The sequence below is a fragment of the Gasterosteus aculeatus genome, chromosome 3 (assembly GCF_964276395.1).
Source record: "Gasterosteus aculeatus chromosome 3, fGasAcu3.hap1.1, whole genome shotgun sequence".
Classification (NCBI taxonomy): Eukaryota; Metazoa; Chordata; class Actinopteri; order Perciformes; family Gasterosteidae; genus Gasterosteus; species Gasterosteus aculeatus.
Genome location: NC_135690.1, coordinates 9,937,400 through 9,954,427, shown reverse-complemented (window position 1 = coordinate 9,954,427; position 17,028 = coordinate 9,937,400). Strand labels below are relative to the sequence as shown.

General features: G+C 40.9%; 2 protein-coding genes across 4 annotated transcripts; one reads left to right on the top strand and one right to left on the bottom strand.

Annotated features, from left to right (window-relative positions):
* Positions 1–47: 47 nt before the first annotated feature.
* LOC120816234 (uncharacterized) lies at positions 48–5,953 on the top strand. Of its 2 annotated transcripts, none has more exons than XR_013467114.1 (11): positions 48–1,381; positions 1,709–1,824; positions 2,202–2,292; positions 2,845–3,256; positions 3,431–3,503; positions 3,707–3,773; positions 3,904–4,051; positions 4,137–4,197; positions 4,309–4,431; positions 4,548–4,637; positions 5,416–5,953. XR_013467114.1 is itself a non-coding variant. In XM_040171731.2 (11 exons), the coding sequence occupies exons 1-11, from the start codon at positions 1,305–1,307 to the stop codon at positions 5,434–5,436; spliced, it is 1,287 nt and encodes a 428-aa protein (XP_040027665.2). In that variant the 5' UTR covers positions 48–1,304; the 3' UTR covers positions 5,437–5,953. The 2 variants fall into 2 exon arrangements, 1 of the variants encoding a protein (XP_040027665.2); XM_040171731.2 differs by having other exon boundaries at positions 4,301–4,431.
* On the bottom strand, positions 5,709–15,709 carry znf644a (zinc finger protein 644a). Of its 2 annotated transcripts, none has more exons than XM_040171700.2 (6): positions 15,539–15,709; positions 10,278–12,783; positions 8,993–9,586; positions 8,260–8,385; positions 7,326–7,428; positions 5,709–6,656 (listed from the first exon to the last, which is right to left on the bottom strand). In XM_040171700.2, exons 2-6 carry the CDS (start codon positions 12,778–12,780, stop codon positions 6,461–6,463), a joined length of 3,522 nt encoding a protein of 1,173 aa, XP_040027634.2. In that variant the 5' UTR covers positions 12,781–12,783; positions 15,539–15,709; the 3' UTR covers positions 5,709–6,460. The 2 variants fall into 2 exon arrangements, with proteins under 2 accessions (XP_040027634.2, XP_040027633.2); XM_040171699.2 differs by having other exon boundaries at positions 15,478–15,596.
* Between the last annotated feature and the right edge of the window lie 1,319 nt (positions 15,710–17,028).

Genomic DNA, 17,028 nt, shown 5'->3' with positions numbered 1-17,028 from the left:
ACACTTAAGCTGCGTTAAGAATCACACTTTCTTTTTCCTTCAGGACAAACTGCACTTGCCCTCACAGAGTACATATGGTTGCATGCAGTATGTGTTCATTTTGGACATGTTTCTTTGTTATGACACAGCTCTGTTATGATTGATTGCACTTGCACCCTTTGCTCGTTTATCTGCTGCACAGAGGATTATAAATCAGAATAGCCAGAAAAACATGCGTGCTTGCAAACTGCAACGTCATGCAGAAATAAATTCTGTTCCTTTTGGCTCACTGGATTTGACATTGAATGCATTGGGACGCTAAATTCTTTTCTGCCATACTAAATTGTAAGGTAGTATGGTTATCAGCCATTAGTCACACCCACATTCATAAAGTCAAAACGTGGAAAGGGTATACTCAACATACTCACAAAATAAGTCCCCCCACAAAGCCCCCGAGCCATGAACCATTTGTCAATGCCATCAACAGACAGAGTGGACAAGGTCAAACTGACTTCAGTGAGGAAGGCGATGATCTCAACCTGTTAATTCTACAATGAGACACCTTAAAATCAAGAAAATGAGGCCACATGATGTGATTCCACTATACTGACAGTATAGAAGCTGTGTTTTTTGTCTTGACATAGCTTCTGGTCTATTAGGCTTAAACCACTTTATCCACAATCTTGATCAGCTGGTGTTTAATATGATGAAGGTAGATGTAGTGTATTCATCTTACAGAAGATATGCACATATTCTACATCCCATCGGACCAGTCCGCTGTGCCGTACATGGGTTGGCTTTCACTGGGAACATGATGATTATCTGACATTTATAAACACTGCAGTATAACTTGATACTAACATTTGCAATGTCTTCCAAAGTTGTGTCAGTGTCAGTAAAGATCATAATCTTTATGTAATCATGACCAGATTAATCCACTGGTGGTTCAGAAAGGAGATGTTGGCCACTTCTGACCGTTTATCTGTTGTAATTTAGTTCACCACAAATGTATTACCAGTACAGGAAATTGCCAACTGCACAGTTGGGGCAAGACTAGTGCAGGACCACGTCAACGCTGCAAAGATGTAATCTGATGTGTTACTTTAGTGGTGCATATTTTAAACATACACAATTATTACATTTAACTACCCCAAACATTGAACCTGTGGCTTTTAGGCCTCCTTCAGAGACCCCCGTTACGCGGCTCAGCTCCATCTGTGTATTGTGCTGCCATCTATTGGAAGATGCCGCTTGTCGGTTAACAGTTTGTAAGTGAGCGAAGTTCTCGTCCCTGCGTCCCAAATCTTCTCCTACTCAGAAACCAGATGATGAAGCGTCAGAAGAACCCTCCGTCAATCCCCCCGGGAGCTCCGGCGTACACAGTTCAACAGCCGCTCGGAAGGTAACGTTAGCCCGGCGCTGCGGTCTCAACGGTGGCGAATGTGCCGAACGTTGTTTTATCTGAGAAGGTTTCACACATTAAACACGTCGCGTAAACAGTAAACATTTAGTCTGACATCGCGGCATTGTGTCTTCGTCCATCGCAGCACCAACCGCTGCCTCAAACGTTATTTAAAGTGTTCAACGTCACGCCACTCCGTGTAGCTAATGCTAATAGCACAACATGCTAAACTGTTTAAGTCAACTGCTGCAACTCGCTAGCTTGATTTGTTGACGTTTGCATTCGTGTTCGGTTCAATGGGTACATGTGTTTTTCTGTGATGAATAGAATACCGAAGGACTTCAAAGAAGCAATGCTACACGTCCCAGTGAAGCTGGCACATCACAAAAACAACAGCGTACGTGACGTGGCTGCTAAAACCAAACCAGCCCCAGAACGTGCAGGTAATGTTAGTGACATGAAGACACACCTAGAAACGGGCCTCGGGGTTTACACCTAATGAGGCCACATGAGGCAGCTTAGGTACAACTAACCATCTGCTGTATTGTTTACTGATATTACCTGATATTAATTATTTCTGCATGTGTGAAAATACCCCTTTCGTCAATTTGGGCCTGAAACTGCTGAGATTCCTCCGATTTAGATCCCTTTCCCACCATCATCCTTTGGGTTTATCGTGTTAATTATTGTCACAGTAACTAATAAAGGATTGCTTTTTTAAACTTTAGGTAAGGGTAACTCTAATATTTTAGCTTTAGGATCTGACCAGTCTGTTAAAATATGATGTCTTCATTGCCATTTACCTTTTTGAAATAAACAGTGAAACCTTCCGATGATAAATGGAGGTCTTCATTCAAGCCATTGGGACAACAAGATGACTCTCAGGAGAAAAGCCCTGACAGATCACCAAGGTAAGCCAGTCAGTGATTGTTTACAGTATTCCATTGTTCTCCCCCGGCCTCCTTCCTCGATCCTTCTGCTTGTGACCTGGAAATCAGTCTCAGAAGATCATCTCCAAAGATGTCCCAATTCCTAAAATACATGTCAAGGAGCAACAACCCATTATGAAACAGCCAATTTACATAAATGTCTAAGATGTCATGAACGTTGTTATGCTCATCCGTGCACACCATAAGAAGGAGCGGTGTAACAAAACAAAGAACAGCTGATGCAGGTGTGCCAGAACACATATTTAATTGACGGGGCGTTAACACGATGGCGCAGTGTCAAGGATGTCGTTTTTTAAATGACTGTCGCCCGACAAAATCCAGCAAAATATTTTAGACGGCAGGAGAGGAGGGAAAGTTAGGAATCAAGGATGTATAAACTGGGAAATGCCTGAAACATACTTTATTTTGTGTAAGCATTCAGTGGTTAATGTTCTTATACACTTATAAATGATCTATGTAGTAGTAAATTGCATTAACACGCACACATTTTAATCTGTCATCTGTCTCTCCCAGGGTTGAAATATATGATCCTTACAACCAAGACTTGTCCGACTGTGAGCCAGGGATGCTAGATGCCCAAAACCACAACGAATCCCCACCTAATGAGGATTACGGCCAGTGTTCGTCTCCAAGTAGAGGCTTCGGTAAAAAGCGTTGCTGGGGATCAAGCTACTCCGAGTCAGTAAACCAATCCATCGACAGAAGTGACTTTGACCCTGAAACCAGACCCGCTCAAAGTCAAAGTGTCAGTCCAAGTCATAGAGAACGACCGGGTTATGACTCCATAAGCAGACATTTAGACCACAGGGTCTGCAGCCCTGACAGGCTTATTCACGCCTCCTCTGCCCAAAACCTTCCTGCAATTTATGGAGGACAGATGACCAACGGGGAGGAGAGTATAATCCTCCCAGACTACGAAAGAGAGGTATCACCAAAAAGACAGTTGTTGAAACTTTGTTCATTATTTTCTAAAAAAACAAAACTCAATTGTGATATTTATACTAATTTATTTATACTCATTAAGGATGTATTAGATATTTATTTACAGGGATAACACACAATACTTGTTACTGATCAAAGCCCATTGTCTCCTTTGTAGATGAACACCACTGTTAGATTATCCCCACCCAGGTTACAGCAGGACTATCACCAGTCGAAATACTTGAGAACAGGTACTTTTGTTTTGTATTTCACCATTTCAAATACATTACAGTAGATGTTCAAATAAATATAGTAGAAACATCGCATGGATTCTTTTTTTTGAGTATAATAATGTTCTTTTGAATGAGTAAATCAATGCTTTTGTTTTTAATATATGTTTGTGCCCTTCCTCTGTGAGACTAATAATAATTATGTCTATGATATTGTTTTACAGAACGGGACCAAGTCTCCCCTTTCACAGAGGATTCAAAAAACTGCAACATAAAAATAGTAATGGACAAGTAAGACACCGTTGCGCGATCATTTAAAATTTTACATGTAGCATATTCACATCCCACTCACAGTGAACTCATAGCAACAACAAGTGTTCTACCTGTCATTTTCTGCATCACTTAATGGTTTTTCTTCAAGGAGACCCATCACTTGTGACCTTTGTGAAGTTGAGTTAGCCAATGGTGGGGAGCTGGACGATCATTTGGAGAGCAAGGGTCATTGGGACACCCTGGAGCACATCCAGCAGCAAAATAATTATGATGATCTGGCTATAGCCTTCCTACAGGTACCACAATGCAAATACTGTGCATCCTGTGTTGAAACAGATGTTGGTGCGACTGGGTGGTGATGGAAGTTTTTTATGTCTATAGGAAGTCATGCAGTATAAAAGCCATCAGTGCAGCCGAGCTATAGAGGATGGTGCGCTTCAAGGTGACTATCTTTAAGAACTGTGAAAGATGCACTGTTCGTGTTCCAGTATTTTTCTGTCTGAGACAAAAAAAAAAAACTACAGCCTGAACTTTGTTTTTTTAAGCTCTGCAGGAAAATGACCACATGACAAAGATTGAAGTGTTCCACTGTGCAGCTTGCAGTATCTTTGTATCAACATCTGCATCCTCAGTCCAGACCCACATTACTTCTCAGGAGCACCTCAGCAACATAAAGGTAGCACTACTGTAAAGTAGCATGAAACATTATTCATTGGTCTGTTTATTCGACATTGGCCCTTGAAAGGATGAGTTCAAAAGAGGATGATTATGATACTGATGGATTTCCTGCAGGGGTTTCATGTGCGGCAGAGACGTTCTTGCCTTGACAAAGCAGAAACCATGATGAAGGAGCTGAAACCTCAGTTTGAACACTTTCTGAAGGTACTTTTCAAGAATGCAGACATCTCAAACACAGTAAAACTAATGACAAAGAGGAACAGAAGGAACTGAGCATAGGAAAACAGAGGGAAACTTTCTTGGTAAATATTTCCTCCATTTCAGAATTTGTACAAGCAATACTTATTTAATTTAGGGGATCATTCTCTTACCTAATATAGTTTGCATAGTACTAATTCATTTCCTGAAAAGCGGCATTATCATTTCCAATCCATTTGTCTACAAGATACTGGATAAACGTATGTTTTATTTTGTATTTCCTCCCATATTTATGTGGTTAGTGCATTCAAAAAGGAAACAACACATTTTTCAAATTTACTAAAAAAATTATAAAATAAGATGTCTGACATAATTACCTTTTTTAAGTTGAGTTGCCAATACTAATAGATCAACCGACCCACGTCTCTTCATGTGCGCCAGCATGCAGGCCCCGTGTTGTCCACGGCACATTGTTTGTTTCCCTTTTACAGAGGCAGGGCTGTGCATGAACACCAGATTGATTTCAGCAGACATGGAATGGACTGATAGCAGACTGAGAAGATACTCGCTGAATTTGACAAATTTTAATGTATTTTATTACTATCGCTGACTGCGTCTTTTTAAGCAATGCGTAGCTTTTCAGCCTTAGTACTCTTTATATTAGTAGCACCAGCTTAGTTTCCACCAGGGCCACTTGTATAAACCATTGAAATGGACTTTATTAGGACTTTCCCTGGCAGTCACTGTCAGATCGCTTTTTTAAGATTGTTTTCTTTTCTTTCAGGGCGGCAGCCCATTTGAATGATGGAAGTAATCGGAAGACTGAAATCCTGTTTACACCGAGAAGCTGCTTTAAACATCTATCACAGCCACATATAAATGCTGATGTGCCACTGATGTACAGTACGTCACTTAGAATGCTTGTTTACTCTGATTAAAATGGAGGTATTTTGTTCACACAATATGGATTATCTTGTATCTTTGTACAGGCCGTCCATCACATTTTGGTCAGTTAGTCATTTTCTGAATTGACTGATTCATTGTTTGTATAAATTAAATGTAAAAAAAAAAGGCATCTTGTTTTTTTATTTTTTATTTAGAACACATGTTTTAAGCATTGTATCTTTGTGATATAGTACATTGAAAATAAAATTATTTGAAAACCAGTATATTTTAAACATTAAATATAGGTGACCTGTATGAAGGGCTTTGTCAACACTGGCTGTGCCGAATGTATTTTTCTTAACCATCAGTTTTAATTTTGTATTTGTATTAGAAACAATTCAGTTATTGAAATACTATAAAACACTTTCTATGTATAACAAGTTTTCAGACATTTCTCTTTTGTTCTTTTCTCCAATTGTGAGCTTTCAGGTGCCTTCTTTTTCATTATAATTTATCTCACCCACTCTGGGATTAAAACAGGGTGTGGGCTTGAATTCAAATGTGTTGCAATACAAAAGAAAAACGTTATTCTATGTATTAAATGTGAATATTGATACAGAAGAGGTGCACACACATGTTGACAAAACTGACTCAAACCATGATAAATCTGAGGTAAAAGTTGTCTTCATTAGAAATGGATTCCACACTGCATTAAAACATAATCAGTCAGTCCATTTGGAATTGTATTTCCAAAAAATTGACCATGTAGAAACGGAAATACTAAAGTCCAAAATAATTAACACGTTTTTTCAACATGCTCAATAACTCCCATCACTGAGCAATATTGTACTTTTGGCCAGTATTTCAGTGGAAAAAAAAGTGAAGGAACATCTAATGTACATAAACATACAGGTCAGTGAACTCTAAAAAGATCCCCACTGGCTTCATGAAGCACCGTGTGTAGCTGTCAGAGGGCTGTCTTGGTCAGTCTTGAGGCTCGGGGGGTCCGCGGGCAGCAAGGTGACCTCTACCATGCTTAGCCCAGTGCGAGGGACGCTAGTGTTCATAATGTGTCTCTGTAAGTGTTTGATCCAGTCCTCTTGGACCGACAAGGGACCCTGGAAGACGAGGTCACAGAACCTGTTAAGAGAAGAAGAGACAGACAAATAATAGACCACCACGCTGGAGCTCCGTAGCCATGCGCCCAGCGGGGTCTGGGATGGGAGTACTGGTCTTCACCAGATCCAGAGTAAGACGATTGGATGCCACCATCAGGATTCATTTCAATAACTGTGGTGATCCCTTAATGTTTCATCTACCACTAAGTGAACATTTACATTTTAATAATAATTTGGTTTATAATCAAATACCTGTAACACTAACACATACTGTTATGATTCCGATGAGTCTTGTAACACTAAGTCTGAGCAAACAATTCTTTTCTTTTCTTTTACTGGGCCTCTGCTGTCCAGCTAGCTTTGTTTAGATTTAGTTGTTCCAGTATTATTTCAGCCATTGTTTGACAATGCAAGGTCATCACAATGATTGTTGGTGATGTATCAGTTCACTTGCCGCTTCAACCTTTTCGGGGTACATCCATGCAGATAAACAGAGTCATCTGGGCAGTTCTCGTTTCACAAAGAAAGTGAACAGAAGCAAACCACAACAAATATTTGACATCGCTCCAAATGTGGTTACCCTGGGCAACAATCACTGTTGAAGTGCTGCTGGGCAGCAGATGCAATACTATCCACCGTTCAGATATCTAAATGCTATATTCATATACTATAAAGGAAATACAAGCATTACCTGCAGGTGAGCCTGTACATTTCCTCTGGAGTTTGTGGTAAGGGCAGCGTCTTCTTCTTTGAGCCAGGCCTTGAGCGTTGCCTCCTTGCTTTACAGTCGAATGCTGCAAGCCAGGAATTCACTTAATTACTGTACAGTGTTTTGAGATGTCAGCACAGTTGGGTTTTGGATGCCCGGACCTCATTAGCCATCACTTCATTCACACTCATGAATGGTTGGGCTCTGTGTCTTTTTTGTATGGCCCAATACAGTGTAGCTATGACACTTGGTTCAAGATATAGTTGTGAGGATCTATGGCCAAAGGAAAAGTGAGGCCTAAGCGCTTTCTGCCATGAATATCACACTTGCCGACGCCCTTCTGGATCATTACCTTGAGGAACGACACAAATAACCACTGGTACACTAATTATAACTGTAATTTGGACATGACAACCTCTTGTGGTTTTAGGGCCCCCACAGACAGCTTTAGCTAAAGCTTTCTTGAGGAATCAGTCCTAGATTTCTGCTGACATACCTACAGTGTTTCATTCAGCAAAGACCAGAATCAGCAACTTAAACTGGCAGAAGAAAGAACCAAAAATAATGTAAATACAGCTGCTGGACTGCTCCTGTGGGTCTAACTATTTGAACACGTTTTAAGTTCTGTCTCTTCCAAAAAAAAAAAGTTCAGGTTCCGTAATCGAAGTTTCAATTTGTCACTGGTACAGCAACAATGATGGTAACCTTCACCGGTTTTCCCACCTATCAAATATTAACAAATGTGTGAAGTGGAATGCATAACAAACCCAGAGACACCACTATCAGGATTGGATCATCACGAAGTGGAGGGAATATTAACTTCTGCACAACAAAACCAACAGATTTTGATTTGCGAAGCAATGGTCACACATCAACGCTGTTTTCATTGTCTTCAACCTAAGCTGTTGACACTTACTGCTTCCCTCAATGAGGGCATTCCTTTTTCGTTTTGTATATGCCCGGAGGTGGTTAGACAAGCTAACTCCACTGTGGAAAGTTGCATTACAGTGGACGCACATCTTCCTGTTGAATTCACCTTTCTCTGTAAAAAGACACAAAATACATATAAGAGAAACCAATAAGTGAAATGATAAAGAAAGATTGTTTAGCACGTTTACAATTTATTAAAATCACACATTTTAGAATGAATGTTTGTTTTCTCAATGTTTGTGTTCCCTATAACAAACTATGCGTGCATCATTTCTGCTACTCTGGTTAGTGCAATGTTATTATCAGATTAACCCACATAATGAGAAAGTTTTGAATACCGCTCACAAGCTTTCAAACGCTAATGAAGAGTATCTTTACTAGTAGTCTTGAGGTAATACATTTACTATTTTTATTTTTTTACTTCTGATAACCTAGCAGTGTCAGACCAATATTTTGACTTTCCAATATTGGCTCAGGTGAACTACATTTAAAATCAGCATGACCTACGTTGGCACATACAAAAAAAGAAATCATATTGAAGTACAGTAACATTTAAAAACACTGCACACCTAATGAATTTCAATGTCCAATATCAGCACATTTTCTGACAATAAATAATATCAAGAGGATTACTGGATTTTTAATTAATCAAAACATCTTTCAGTAGAGAATTCCACTTCTAATCTTACTTTCTGGTTACTACTGAGGAAGTTACTTACCGCAGACCGACTTTGGCATTGAAGAACCAACTCTTGATCCTGAACTGTGCTCACTGTTTAAAGAAACTGACAACAGATTTCTTGACATCTGAGAAGACCCCTTTATTCTGCCGTCTTCCTGACACTTCCTCTTCTTCAGAATTCCTATCAAGGCAGTCGTCTCCGAGAGGGGGTTCTTAACGTCCAACTTAGTGTCTAGCGGCTTTTTTTCAGATTCCATTTCCACTGAAGAGAATGTGGACATCAGCGGTGTGGCATCAGAGCAACCGCTTGGAAAAGGATCGCTTTTGGGGATTCCGATGGGCAACGACGCAAAACGATCTACATTGGACACCTTTGGTGATGCACCATATTGGAAATGGTTTCGCCTCTTTCCCAGAATTTGGAGAGCCCGCTGGAACTCCTTCTTGTCGCGCATTAACTCCCGGAGTAAATATAATGGGGATTTGTTTTTTGTTGCAAAGCTTTTACCAAGCTTTTTGAGGTGGCCTCGTATGTGGTTGGACTGTCCAGTCCTGTTATCGAATGAGTCCCCACACAGGGGACATGAGTGAATGCTCTTTACGGTCTCAGGTTCGGACTCCAGCTGCAAAACTGAAACAAGAATAAAAATGCCAGAAAAATGTAACAATACAAGTACAACACAATAGACTTTTACTTCTTGAAATACTCTTATTTTTGCTGCGTTATCCACTGGTTTAATTGGTAGTGACAACTTTGAACTCATCAAATGATTATTGGGATCTCGGTAGAAATGGCTAAAAAGACGTTACATAGTGTACTTATAGTAAATGGTAAATGGACTGTACTTGTATAGAGCTTTTCTAGTCTTCTGACCAATCAAAGCGCTTTAACACTACATGACATCATTCACCCATTCACACCCATTCACACACTGATGACAGGAGAACCATACACAGTGACACCTGCCCATCTGTAACTACCATTCACACACTGTAGTCGCAGCTACAGGAGTAATGTTGGGTTAAGTGTCTTGCCCAAGGACACAACGACACGTGGGTTAGCAGAGCCTGGGATCGAGTCGACAACCCTCTGATTGGAGGACGACCGTGCTCCCCACTCACCCACAGTCGCCCTTGTAGTTTACTTAAGATCTTGAATTGTAAACTGGTGGAGACAATACGTCATTTAATTAGCGCTTATCTTTTCATCTAAAGAATTAACAAATCTGGAGTTGTTTACAACTACAATTGTCTGACCCATGGTTGTTGGTTTCCCTAGTGGACCTACTTTTATTAATAATGCTACGTTTCAAAATCTTTACCTTTTTTCAATCTCCTGAACGATGACATCTTTCGGCGAATTCGTGGCCTTCTATCTTGAGAGGCCACCTGCTCTGGAGAAACTACATGCCGTGCGTTGTAGCTCAGTCCGACCCTATGGAGATGCCCTCGAACATGATTGGACAATCCAACGCCAGATTCAAAAACTGCCGGACAGTATGGGCAGTTCTTGCCATCGGATTCCAACTCCAAATCAAACTCCTCAGCGAAGTTGTCGCTCAGCGGCGTTTGGTGGGAGTCAATGGTCTCTTGGAATATTTCTGTTTCGATGCATTCTTCTTTGATTTCAGGGTCGGTTTGGTCTTGCTCTTCAGTCTTTATTTTCTCAAATAGCCTTTTAGACGCCTGCAGTGCACCCCTCATCGACATTCTTCTGCTATAGGTATATATTATGCTTTGTTTTTCTTTCTTGATACCATTGTCAAAAAGGTCAGTGTCTGCATCTGTATCGCTAAACTGGAAAATGTCTTTTTCTTTACAGTGTGACTCCACTTCTTCTTCTTCCTCCTCTTCCTCCTCCTCCTCGTTGTCTTCGTCTTCTTGGTTCATTCTCTTGGGACTTGGCAGATGTTTTGGTAAGATGAAGCATGAGTCTTGGTCAGAGGTGTTGCGATATGGGGTGGACATCTTCCTTTTGGATGGCGACTTTCTGACCGGGGACTGGTCTATTTCGGCATTGGACGTCATCCTATGGCCATTTGGGGGCGAAGCGGAGTCTTCGACCTTGATAGTCAAAGCTCCTGGTAACGGATCAGGGCAATCATTGTTATCTTTGGAATCCTGAACAAATGTTTGGAGATTATTGCCACCCTTCCATCGGTCCGGAGTTTTCTTCCCATGCCTTTGTCGGGACAGGAGAACATTTATGGATTTGTCCAGCTTTGACTCAGTTAATTGAGACTTGAGACCGCTCTTTATCTTGCTATTTTTGAATAAATCTGAAATGTCACTGGAGTCATCAGGTGAACAAGCTCTTTTGGAGGGGATCTGATTTTTAATAGAGATTTTAGATGTAATCTCTGCATCTTCAACAGAAGTTTTAGCGGGCGGTACGTGGAACTCCTTTGATGGTTGTGCACTTTTCTCACTACACTGTTCAGCTTCGTTTTCTTCTAACGTTTTTTGATGGCGGCGCAGAAGGTGATTCTTAAAAACAGTTTCGCCAATAGCTTTATAAGAACACATGTGACAGGAGAAGATTTCAGAGTCATCATTCTGAATGTCCTTTCCAGCAGTAATAACAGTATGCTGCATAATGTTATGTCTCCTAAGTTCCATCTCAGTCATTGTCCTGAAGCTACATTTGTCACATCTAAACTTTCTCTTGTCCTTCTCGTGCGTTTTTGCATGTTGAACAAATGTGTTTGGGCAGTTTGTCACAAATGTGCACTGAGGGCAGAATAGCTTCTTTTTGTCCACCTTCTTCTTATCATTCACGCTTTTGATCTCCTCAGAAAGTCTTGCCATTTTATCTTTGTGGATGGACATGTGCTCAATAAGCGTAAAACTTTGCCTAAAAGACTGTCCACATTCTCGGCATATAAAAGGCTTTGGCGAGATATTTGGAGAATCGACGTGAGACTTCATATGGCAATGCAAATGATACTCTTTCTTGAAAATGAGCTTACATTTTGAGCAGGGATAACATGATGGCTTTTCCTCTGAAAGAGACTTCACGCTGAGCATCCCCTTCAATGGGGAAAGCCCATGACCTATACTGTTCTCGTGTGAATTTCTTGCAGGTGCATTGTAAAGAATTTCCTGGATGGCCTTTGCAGTTCCATTGGGATATGTAGAAACCTTCCCTGTTGGTGACGGCTGTGAGTTGGAGAACTTTCTTGACTTTCTGACTTTCGTGACAGGAATGGAATCTACTTGGTCTTCAGCATCCAACAGTTCCTCAGATGGCTTGTGGCTCAGATCAGGGTAAAGGTTTTCTGAGGGATCCACCATAACAACCATGTCCATTTTCCGCTTCCTTCTCCTTTGGTGGTCGGGAGATGGGACTTCATCTTTTGACTCCTCACCGGGTGAATCGCCATGGTTCTCCCACAGAAACTGCATAAACTCTTTGTGAGGGTCCCAATGAAGGTCACTCGCGCTACTAAAATTATCCAATGAGTTATCAGGTGAATCTTCATCAAAACCCCAAATTCCTGCAGTATCAATTTCCTGCACAGTTTTTAGTGGGGTGATGCTTTTTGCCTCCTCTTTGTCTGTGGAGATGTTGAGTTCATGGGCTTGTGTGGCCTGATGAGAAGAAGGTCCATTTCCCAGGCCAACCGGAGACAACATATCTGTGTTTGACAGAACATCTAGAACACTGTTTTGTTTCAAAGAGGTTTTCCCAAAAGAATCTGTGCAACAGGCTGAATCTTGTGCCATTCTAACTGGCTCTTGCAGGAGCGTGAGGGCATTGATCTCAGGATCTGCATCTTTGTCGTCTTCATCAACACCTGTTAGACATGACATTTCAGCTGCCATGGCCTGAAAAAAAAAGGTACATCCTTCTTAGATAATCCTCAAGCACAAGTGTTTGACTACAGAACCAACAGTTATCACTGTAGCATCCCATCCATTTAGCCTAAATGTAAACTGATCTGGGTAGATCTGGGTAACCATTTCAAACATAAAGAGACCGCCTTGCCTGGACGGCTTCAGGATTGTAAAACTGGAGGCAACTTTTCTCGCAATGATTGTGAGATAAACGGAAGACAAATTTCAATCATGGTACGAAGTAATCTACCGGGAATTGACGCGCAAGTCGATCTCAACGGCACCTTAAAGAAATTCTCCACAACTTTGATACTTCATGGCACTAAATCGTCAAATGAAATGTCTATTTGCTCCCAAGATATCTTAAAATCTAATGTTTGGCTTGATATGGATTTTTCTTCTTCGTTCAACCACTTAACTAGGTAAAATCCATTTGAATGTTAAACACCTCCACAGTTGATTTGTACCGTACTGCAAGTCTGCCCTGAAGCTAGTGCTAAAGGAAACTTTAAATACCATCAGATATACTTAAAATAATTTGCCACACCCCTTTATTTATGATTATGTGGTAGATGTTCTACTGGTCCCGCCATAGATGCCTAATAAATTGTGACGATATGTTGCTTTCCATTGGTCACAGTAAAACATTTTGGTTTGGACAGTTGGTCAGACAACACAAGTAAATTGAAGTTGTCACATTGGTTTCAAAAGGGGCAATGTTTGCAATGTAGTGAAGTTATGGCTTTCTGAGAAGAAATGTAAGTCAGTCTCCCTCTGGATGTGTTGTAATGCAATCTCTTGTATGTTATTCCAGCCTATGGCTGTATAAAGAGAGCTGGATGCAAGGTTGGAGGAAACTATGACATTTGCTCAGTGGCACCAAATAAGTTACACATCTCAGAAAAATCAAGTGCACTAAAGTTTCCTTAAACTCCAACTCACAGCCCTTGGACCAGCCTTGTTCTCTGGCTCATTCACATGAACGTAGGACAAGAATAACATCGGATTCAGCTATTTTGGGCATTTTCCAATTTTTAGGAAGTAGTGATCTAAATGAGCGCCTCAAAAAAAATAAATTATTCTTGGCGTTACAGACGTCACTTTCCCGATGTAAGTCTATGGGGCAAAAGTCATTTGGGGCTGGCATCACGATCTGTGCGATCTGGAAATGGTAACGTCAACACATGGTTTTCGTCTGGCGGTGTGTATTCTTTAAAGCCCCAGTGTGTGCCACATCCGATAAATAAACAAACTACTCTTGACATTGCTCATACGGTGGCAAACCCGTGGCAATTCAGTCCCAACCAATGGCGGCGTCGCAAAAGCGAAAGGCCAGCCCTTTGGTTACACCACAGCTAACCACTAGATGCTTTTCGAAAGGCCTGTGCAACGCTGGGAAGGTTGCGCCGCCGTCCGGCCTTGCCGTTCTGTTACAAGAGGCAGAGCGGAGGGACGGGATGGTTCTGCCGCCGGGCCAGCAGCCCGAGGTAGTCACAGAGCTGAGCCCGATTCTGTGTGAAAAGGGAAAGCAGGTGCATTGCAGCGCCGACACTGTTGTGTTAAACGCAACACCTCTTTCGCTCCCACGGGCCAAGGGTGCATCGCATTGTGCTGCCGACGTTCAGTTCGATGTGCAGTATTGCAGATTTGCGGTGTGAAAGGAGCTACGTCTTGCTGTCAGCACTGCTGATGCTGCTTACGGTGTTTGTGCCGTTAGCACGGTTAGCTGATGTCGAGCCGCGTTGAGACAAGCTCTTAAACCGGAATTTTGCATATTCAAGAAAATATTAAGGGAACTTTTTCACTGTTCTCGAATATTTCATACTCCGAGAAATAAAACAGATTGATCAATAATGAAAGTAAAGATTAGTTCAAGCCCTAAATGCAAATGTCAATGGCGGTGGAGATGCTTCAACCATCTAATCACGCTTACAATTAACACTTTTAGCATGCTTAGGTATATGCCACAGGCATAACAGTTATATTTGGGGTTTTAGAAGTCCAATATTCAATGTTACTTACGAGTTATAGTTCCCAATATGTAGTTCCTAGTGATTATATTGTGCGCTTTTGACATAAAACTATATTATCTAGTTACTTACAATGACACTGCTCTTCCTTACTCAATGAGCATTCATTGAATACAAAATAAGTAGGGCTGAAAATACTACTTGACACTGCTGAGATGATTAATTGAAGCCTTTTACAACAGTACAAGGTCGTAACAGTGAGAGGTCTTAGATTTGAAGGGCAATAAGTGTCACACCGAGTGAACGCTCCTGTGGCAGAGAGAGCTCTTTCTAACACTTACAAAGCAGCAACACAACTGCAACGAACCTCGCCACTGGCTTTTGATGTACGGTTGTCGATTTTGTACAGTTAAAACTTTCAACACTGTAGTTTAGCTACAGCAAACAGCAGTGGCTGCGATGCGTTTCAAAACGTCCGTAAGCGCAGAACACATGCGACCGTTTGCAACGTGTTCCGCGAGGGTAACGTTGTGTATCCTCGGCGTTTGTGTCACGCTGTGTTGTCGGATGCTGCTCGCCGGAGCTGCGGACAATTCCACAAGACTGTTCCATAGCAGAGCCTATTCCTGGGGGCTAAACTATAGCTAATGACAATCGCCCCTCGCTACTCATTACACCGACATCAATATAATGATGAAGAACAATCACACGTTACCTCCGAGTGGTGCGGACGAAGACAGGGCACAAATTAAACGCTGCATTGAATCATTTCTTACTTTCGTCTTCCATCTATTTCACAGTCGCCATTTTCCGTGGTGGTCTGGTGTGGGACGGATCATTTATTTTGTAAGGGTAAACGTACGTACAATTGCCTCTACCGTAACAAAACAAAGACGTCCTTTGATCGTCGCATTTGATTGTTAAACGTTTTTGGGACAAGAATATAGGTAAGAGGGTACGCAAGTTTGGGATTTCGTATGATATCGTCACATCATTGTACGATTCAGCGCCATGTCCCCCTAAAATATTTCAAATGGTTCATTCCAGATAGGAGGCATAAAAAAACTGAGTTAATGACCATCTCCTTTGAGTAGAATATTTTTTCTAGGTTGATAGCGGTTAATCGCCGTTTTAATTGATCCTATAAATTGAAACTATAGTTACTAGTTGTTTTTTAAGTAGATATTCAGTTTGGCCACGTTAACCTGCCGTTGTCGCACATACAGGAATTGTATTGCCAACACCGGGGAGATGTTGCTACTATGCCCCCATGATTGTTGTCTTCGCACAGGTCTTTGTTGTTTTGTCGTCCGCCGGAGCAGTAAATCAAAGCCCAGTGTGTTTCAGCCAGAAAGCACATTGTGTTTAAACACATACTCTAAAATAAATTACATGAAACATCTGTTATAGTTGTCATACTTACATTTTGATTCAAACATTTAGTTCCAGACAATATTTTTAATAAAAGTGTAAGCTACAGCACCGTTACTGCTACGTCAAATATGCTCATAAATTACGTTGTTACCAATGAGTTTAATCTCGCGCCAACGTGGCAAAATGATTGGGGTCAAAGGTGAGGCTCGGGCTCTTACCTAACGTTAACTAACGTTACAGTTTTAATATTTAGGCTTCCAATGTATTCATTATAAAAGGTAACGTTTCGTTCACCGGGAGAACTTTAAATGGGTCCTTGGTTAAACTGAACTAAAAATGGCGCTAACTGACAGCCATAAATTAGAATATATTCATATTTGAATGCTAACGTTAGCCAGTTGTTCACTAGCTAACGCTAGCAAAGCTAGTTTTCCTCCACTGATTCAGGCCAGAAATGTTATTAGGTAATGAAGTAACTAGCGTTATGTTACATTGAGATAACGTTACTAACTAGTTACATCACTCATGACGGGAAATACATTTCTTTGTGTTCAGCAGCCGGCTACTAAGAGCATTCCCTTCTATTGTAATTAATGTTACATGTAGCATTAGCTAACATTGTAGTAACGTTAATTGCAAGAATATGGCTAATTGTGGTCATATAAAAAAACAAAATATACAGTAGAATTATTGTCTTAATGTAATGTAGTGATCATTTCATTTCTGTAATAGTTAGACCCTACCTAGCTTGTTAATGCTAATTATAATATAACTGCCAAATCATTTGAAGGTTTGATTTTTGCACCTTAGCATGTGTTATGAAAGAAAAAATATGGTAAACTATTATTTTGTGCATCAGGCTAAAACAAACCTTGAGGAAAGAGCCTCTAAT

What these genes read in the sequence shown, in the direction of transcription:
- znf644a (XM_040171700.2), bottom strand. Translation starts at nt 12,780, where the DNA reads ATGGCAGCTGAAATGTCATGTCTAACAGGTGTTGATGAAGACGACAAA. An exon ending in GTTCAGGAGATTGAAAAAAG is followed by an intron (nt 9,587 to 10,277) that starts GTAAAGATTTTG and finishes TTCTTGTTTCAG; the next exon opens with TTTTGCAGCTGGAGTCCGAA. An exon ending in AATGCCAAAGTCGGTCTGCG is followed by an intron (nt 8,386 to 8,992) that starts GTAAGTAACTTC and finishes GTCTTTTTACAG; the next exon opens with AGAAAGGTGAATTCAACAGG.
- LOC120816234 (XM_040171731.2), top strand. Translation starts at nt 1,305, where the DNA reads ATGATGAAGCGTCAGAAGAACCCTCCGTCAATCCCCCCGGGAGCTCCG. An exon ending in ATAAAAATAGTAATGGACAA is followed by an intron (nt 3,774 to 3,903) that starts GTAAGACACCGT and finishes TTTTTCTTCAAG; the next exon opens with GAGACCCATCACTTGTGACC. An exon ending in AGTTTGAACACTTTCTGAAG is followed by an intron (nt 4,638 to 5,415) that starts GTACTTTTCAAG and finishes CTTTTCTTTCAG; the next exon opens with GGCGGCAGCCCATTTGAATG.